This window comes from Dromiciops gliroides, chromosome 1, assembly GCF_019393635.1.
Source record: "Dromiciops gliroides isolate mDroGli1 chromosome 1, mDroGli1.pri, whole genome shotgun sequence".
In the NCBI taxonomy this organism is placed as follows: Eukaryota; Metazoa; Chordata; class Mammalia; order Microbiotheria; family Microbiotheriidae; genus Dromiciops; species Dromiciops gliroides.
In genome coordinates this window covers 386,668,385-386,675,197 of record NC_057861.1, presented here as the reverse complement: position 1 = coordinate 386,675,197, position 6,813 = coordinate 386,668,385, and the positions used below count along the sequence as shown (strand labels likewise).

The 6,813-nt window shown below is 36.8% G+C and overlaps 1 protein-coding gene across 1 annotated transcript in view; it reads left to right on the top strand.

Moving 5' to 3' along the window:
• Positions 1-312: 312 nt before the first annotated feature.
• VPS4B (vacuolar protein sorting 4 homolog B) overlaps positions 313-6,813 on the top strand; it is a 31,996-nt gene continuing 25,495 nt past the window's right edge. The window contains exons 1-3 of the mRNA XM_043980262.1: positions 313-579; positions 3,244-3,355; positions 5,595-5,751. Coding sequence (XP_043836197.1) covers positions 559-579; positions 3,244-3,355; positions 5,595-5,751 — 290 coding nt within the window. The 5' untranslated portion in view covers positions 313-558. The remainder of the gene's footprint in view (positions 580-3,243; positions 3,356-5,594; positions 5,752-6,813) is intronic.

Here is a 6,813-nt window from a genome sequence, read left to right as displayed (position 1 = left end):
CATTAAATACCTACTATTTATTTATTTATACTTAGAAGGTAGGCTAGGTACTCAGGAGGGAGGAGGGAAGGAAGGAGGAGCCTCCTCGAAAGTTATCGCTCTGGCTCCGCCTCCCCTGCCAATCATCTGACTGCGCCTGCGCTCTTTCTCCCTCCCTTCGGACTCTCCCTACCCGATCTCAGAGAGGACCAGACTCAGCCCCGCCTCCTGAACTGGACCGGGCATTCCCAGGCAGGAATGGGCTGTTGACGACACGGCGCGCTGCGGGTGACGTAGAAGGAAGTGCCTACTGAATAGGGGCGGGACAGCAACTCTATTGGGGGGGGGGGTTGGGTTTGAGGAAGTACTGAGGAAGGTTGGGGGGAGGGGTCCTGTAAGACCCCCTGGACGCTGCGGGAGAAGGACCGGAAGAGATATCGCCATCCCGGGGCTCGAGAGGCACCGTCCGGCCTCTGCACCCCTGACATCCCGAGCCTGTCACTGTCGTCCGCGACCCGACGCCGTTGTGGCTTCTCGCTTTCCACCCTTCTCCCCTGGCAGTGGGCGCCTCCCGCCGCCATGGCATCTTCCAATCTCCAGGTACCCAGACCACCTCCGCCGCCGCTTCGGCCCTCCAGGGGGCGCGAGGTCACGAGGTTACAAGGCGGGGTGGGGGAGGAGGGGAGGGGCCGGGCGCTAGCCGGGGTGGGGCGGGAGGAGGAGGAGGAGGGGTCGGTCGTTGTGTGGGGTCCCTGGGGCTCTCTGCGGTGCGGTGCTAGTTGACCAGATGCCCACCTGGGGTGCCAAGTCGGCCATAGCGTATTAAGCTCCCTCCAGGTGCCGGCATGGAGCTGAGCGCCCGAGATACACAAAAAGGCAAAGACAACAATAATAAAACCAGCCCCTGCCCCTGGAGCTCTGATCTAATTGTGTGCTTACTGGAGCCAAGTCTTGGTTTGATTACAGGGGCGGGTCTGGCTGTCAACCACTGGGGACCTTGTTTTACAGACGTGGAAACTGAGGCCCAGAGGAGTCACTTGCCCAAAGTCCTGCAAGCTGGGGTTGGTCTTCCGACTCCCCCAGACCTGTGATAGCTCCTTCCACCCTCTTACGGAACAGCCGTGATCCACTGGGGTAGCTGTTGATTGAAACCGCTCCGGATGTTGGGGGGGAGGGGTAGAGGGGAGGGAAGGAAGAGAAGAAAGTGGAGAGAGAGGGAGGGAGAGAAAGAGAAAGAAACTTCAGGTTTGATTCTTAGAAGAGAGTGTCCAGGCATTGAAAAGTATTGGTACTCATAATGTGTCAATTTCGGGACTGATCTGGGGACCTAGATTTCATTGGCTTTGGGCCCCTCCCCTTAGAGTAGAACAGCACCCCTCGGGTTAGTCGTTAAGAGCCAGTTTCCCTAGGACTTTTTGGATCAGCACTGGCATTTTTGTCTTCTTATATATGTGACATAACCCGAATGTGTGTTTATATAGCTTGAACTGGACAGGACCTTTTAGAATAGGGCATCATTCCAGCTATTACCTCTTCTTCATCCCCTGTAGTTCTATTCTGTAGCTTATATTTACCTTCATAAATGCAAATACTATACGTGTGTGTGTATATATATATATATATACACACACATATATATATACATATATGTATAATAATGAAATATACATATATATACATGTATGTATGTGTGTATAGATATAGATATAAAATTGTTTTCTTAATCTTACTAGTACAGAACTCTGTCTTGCCTCTATGGTATTCCCAAATGAGAAAAATAGAAATACAGTTTTCATTATAAGCACAAAGAAGTTTGCCTAAGTTTGACTAAAGGAGTTCATGCATTTTTTTTCTTTAGACTATACAACTTTCAATGCTGCTTGATTTTAAATTGTTCTTTTAAAACTAGTTTTATCAGCATTCTATAATTTGTGTCTAACAATTAGCCCCCAAAATTAGTTCAATTGATTCCATGTAAATAATGAGTCTATATAAAGTTTCTGGCTTGTATCAGTTTTTCTTTATTAACAGCTAGAGACAGTATTGTATAGAGTGCTGGAATCAGGAAGGTGTGAGCTCACATCTCACCTCTGACACTCTTTGATAAGGCAAGTCTCCTTATTTCTCTGATCCTCTTTAAAGAAAATTTCTGTGTTGGTAAAGGGAATCCCCAACCTGAAAATCACAGATCTTTGTTTTATTGATAGACATGTTAAGTGATACTTGTTCAGTCTGTTTTCCCCCTGTTTTTTGGTTGGGTTTTTATTATTTGAAATGAAAGAAACAAATTCTTATATTAACTTTGCTGACACAATGGGAAGAACCTTGAAGTGGGATTTGTGAAGACTTGCATCTGAGTCCTGATGCAACTAATTTCTTATGTAATCCCAGACAAATCAGTTCACTTCTCTGGGTCTGAGTCTGGGTATCTGAAACAAAAGGATTGGACCAGATGATCTATAAGGTCCTGTCTACCTCTGTAATTTTCTGATTCTGCTGTAATGTGTCACAGACAATGTTTGGGTTTTACTGGATACTTTAAGGAATCATGAAAATTTATGGTATTTCAGACCTCAAAAAAAGTCTAGTCTTACCCCTTAATTTCACAGATACCCAGACTTAGGCCCAGAGAGGTGATGCCACTTATAACTGCTAATTAGTCAGTTACTCTGAACATTTACAATTATTGATGAAGTGAGATCCAGCTTGGTTAACAGCAAAGAAAATAAAACAGGAAAATATTACCCAATAATGGATGGTGTGGTTCTTGCACAGTAGGTATAAACATGTTTTTTTTCTATTTGTCTAACTTATCTTTTTCCTTTCTCTTGCAATATATGAATTTTTACTGTTTTTATAGAGTTTGGTTTTATTCAAATCCAAAGCTAAATTCTTGATGGCTATACTTTAACAGTATTTGCTTTTTGTATTTTTCTAGAACTGTTTTTTTTTTCTGTTTAACTTAAGTATTGGGTGATTCTGAATAGAACCCAAGATTTGTTTTTTGAATTAAATATATATAGACATCTTCATGATAGGTATGAGATAAGCATTGTATTTAGATGGTGTTTGTGGGAATTGTAATTTGTTACAAATTGTTTCACTGAATTGAAACACAGATTTTAGAAAACAGGAATGGAATTTTATTTAAGATTAGTTGACCATTTTATGGAGGATTTTCCAAATTAATTTGACTTTATATGGTTTATATTATAATCATCCTACTTTGTTTTTCATTACATTGTTGTATGTGTCTTCTTGCAGAAAGCAATAGACCTTGCTAGCAAAGCAGCACAAGAAGATAAAGCAGGGAACTATGAAGAAGCCCTCCATCTATATCAAAATGCTGTACAGTATTTTATCCATGTAGTTAAATGTAAGATTTCACCAGTTAATCATTTTTCTTCTTTAATTTTTCTTAAAAACAAAAGAAAGATACTATAATACTTCAGGGATCTTTGATTTCATCATTGTGGATACTTTCTCATAATCCCGCTATGCTTTTGCAATGGTCTTTAGGAGTTGTTTATAAGCAGATTTATGCATGTTTTGTCATTCCTTTGACTCAGAAAACCCTCACTAACTCTTGCCTTTTACGTAAAGTTTAAACTTTTCTGCCTGGCATCAGCAAGCTTCCATTCTGGCATCACCCTACTTTTTCAGATGTATGTCATGCTGTTTTCTCCAGCCAAAATGACTATCTGTTGCCTTTCCCCTGGATAAAATTAATTTAACTAACAAAACCCTTTAAAGTTGACCAAAAAAACTCTTTGGCAAAATTATCTAACTTTATTATAACAGCAGTCTTATGAACAGGTGTTCTGTAGGTAGTTTTTCCTTTATTTTATAGATAAGGAAATTGAGACATATAGAGATGAAGTAATTTGCCCATAATCATGTGGCTTTTAATTGTCAGAACTGATCTTTGGACCCCAGATCTTTCTGTGGCTCCAACTCTTAACATTTTTGGTTATACCTCACTGCCCTCGACTTACCTTATATTTTGTCTCCATGTCCTTGTTTGTACTATTTCTCATGTCTGGATTCTCTCCTACCCTTTCCCCATTCCCCATTTTATTCCTATGCATGTTTTAAAACTCAATTCAAATACTATCTCTTCCATGAAGTTACACTTTATTCTTCCATCGATAATACTCTCCTTCCCGTTAGAGATCACATATAGCACTTTTATATTTTTATTTCTGTGTTGAAGTATGAGTACACTGTCATATCTTGCTTCCATGAAAGCAGGAATTGTATTTTATCTAAACTTTGTATATCTTCAGAGTCCAGTTTAATCCTTCACATGTTATTTAATTGAATTGGAAATTTCTATCAACTGAGCCAATACTGAGTATTCAAGCTTAGCTAACAAGTACATCTACAATATAGTATTTGATGTGTGAATGGTAGTACTTTAAATTGAATAGAATTGGTATATATAATTTTTGAAAATTAAACTAACTCAGATGAGTTTATTATATATGAGCTTTTAAAATTTTTTTCTAAGAATATTTGGAAATATGGCAGCTATGTATTAAGAAGGAATTTCCTTCTAAAATAGATGAAATACTAACTTTGTGAATTAGGAATTGTTGGGTAAATGCAAGGTATTTGTAAGTCCAACAAATGATCCTTTGTACTAAACTTAAGTTTTGACTCTGAGTTATGAAACTGATATATGAAAAATTAATTTTAACATGTACTATTTTTTCAGGAAGTTTTATGTCTGGCCAGTTTAATCTACAATATGTATTTCTGTCATTCATATTTCAAAATCATACTAATACTTTGCTGTAAAAGTGATAGGTGTAAGATTTCTCTTATGATTAGAAAGTAATTGTTGCTATCAGTAAAGTTTTGGATATAAGAGAAATGGTTAATATCTCATGATTTTCATTTTTCTTATTCATAAGTGGTTTTATTGGAAACAGGGAACTCTTGGTTATCTGCTCTAGATGGAAAAAAGATGTGTATTATATAGAAGACCCAGATAAAGTTATACACTTAATTTTTTTTTTTGATGAGGCAGTTAGGGTTAAGTGACTTGTCTAGGGTCACACAGCTAGTAAATGTTAAGTGTCTGAGGCTAGATTTGAACTCAGGTCCTCCTGACTCCAGGGTCAGTGCTCTATCCACTGCGCCACCTACCTGCCCCTACACTTAATTTTTATATATTTATAAACAAACTCAGTTACAGGGATTTAAGTACTGAATTGACGTGTCTTGAACCTATCTTTTTTTTTTTTGAGGGAAAAGACTTTAATTTAGTCTGATTTATACATTGACTGAAATAGACAATCTCTCAGATCCCCAAAAAGCTATTTTCATAATTTAAAAAGCACAATTGGATGGGAAGATTGGATACAACATTGTTATCTCCAAGGTACTAAGTAAAAGGTCTGCATCACATGGGGCAGATCTTCAAGAAAAAACATGAAAATTCAAAAAGTAAAAAATATATATTTACAAGGATTCAGATCTGAGCCATGGAGAGTGTACTCACATCATTGAAATCTTGGATTTTTCAAAATATCAGAGCAGAAAACACAGATAAATGTTCATTTAATCTGTTACTTAAGTCGTTAATGAAGAATCTCTCTCTTTTTAATTAGATGAAGCACAAGGTGAGAAAGCAAAGCAAAGTATCAGGGCAAAGTGTACAGAATATCTTGATAGAGCTGAGAAACTTAAAGAATACCTGAAAAAGAAAGAGAAAGTTCCACAGAAGCCAGTGAAAGAAGGACAATCCAGCCCAACCGATGATAAGGGGTATGTTTTGTACATAGTTGTTCAAACCTTTATTCTCTAGATTCAGTACTCGAGATAAAAATTGTTCAAAAACATTAAAATCTTAGGTGGTGATAAAACAAAAATCTTCCCTAAATAAACTGGAGGAAAAGAGTGATAGCTCCTACAAATGGGTCCATTAGTTTTCAAGCCTACCATGTTTTCTAGTAGTTATCTTGGGACCAATTTCTTCTGCTGTCATCAATAGTGGACTTTAAAAAGAGTCGTTAAGTTCACTCTGAGAATATGATCTCTCGTCTTTAAGTTGTTAAGTTCTAGTTTAAAAGATCAGTATTAATACCTATTTTCCATATTTCATTAATATTTCCTTTCATCAGTATGATTATTAGACATCACTTTCAACAAAAATGTAGACCTTGACATTATTATGCTGAGTGGTATATATTAAATTACTCTTATTTGAATTCTTAAACTGCAAATAAATAAATTGTTGTTTGTCCCATCCTCACAGTTTACAGGAGGGGAAAAAATTCATAGAAAATCTTCTCATAAGTATTTATGAATTTTTAAAATTTGTTTTATAATTTATATGCACATACTTACTAGATTTTATACTGCAGATTTTTCTTTCTTTTAAAAAAGATTTTATGTATCCTATTCTTAAGAAATACAGCAAGCATTTCCATAACATAGTAGAATAGAAAAAAATGATTGCACATGAAACTGCAATTTACAACTTGCTATTTCTTTTAAATATATAATAAAATTATTATCTAACTTAAATTTTTTTATTTTTTCCCTACCCTAGATACAGCTACCATTAGATACAAATATATGTGTATGTGTCTAAATACGTTTGTGTAAAATCATCACATACATACTAATGTGCTATGTACTAATGTACTATGAATATACACACACATACATACATATATACATACTGTTTTTCTCTGGATGCAGGTAGAGACTATCATTTTTTTCATCATTATTTTGTTCCTTGAATATATCATTATGCCTTGTACAGTTGGAACTTAATAAATATTTTAATTGAATTTTTAAAAATAACTGAATTTTCCCATTAGT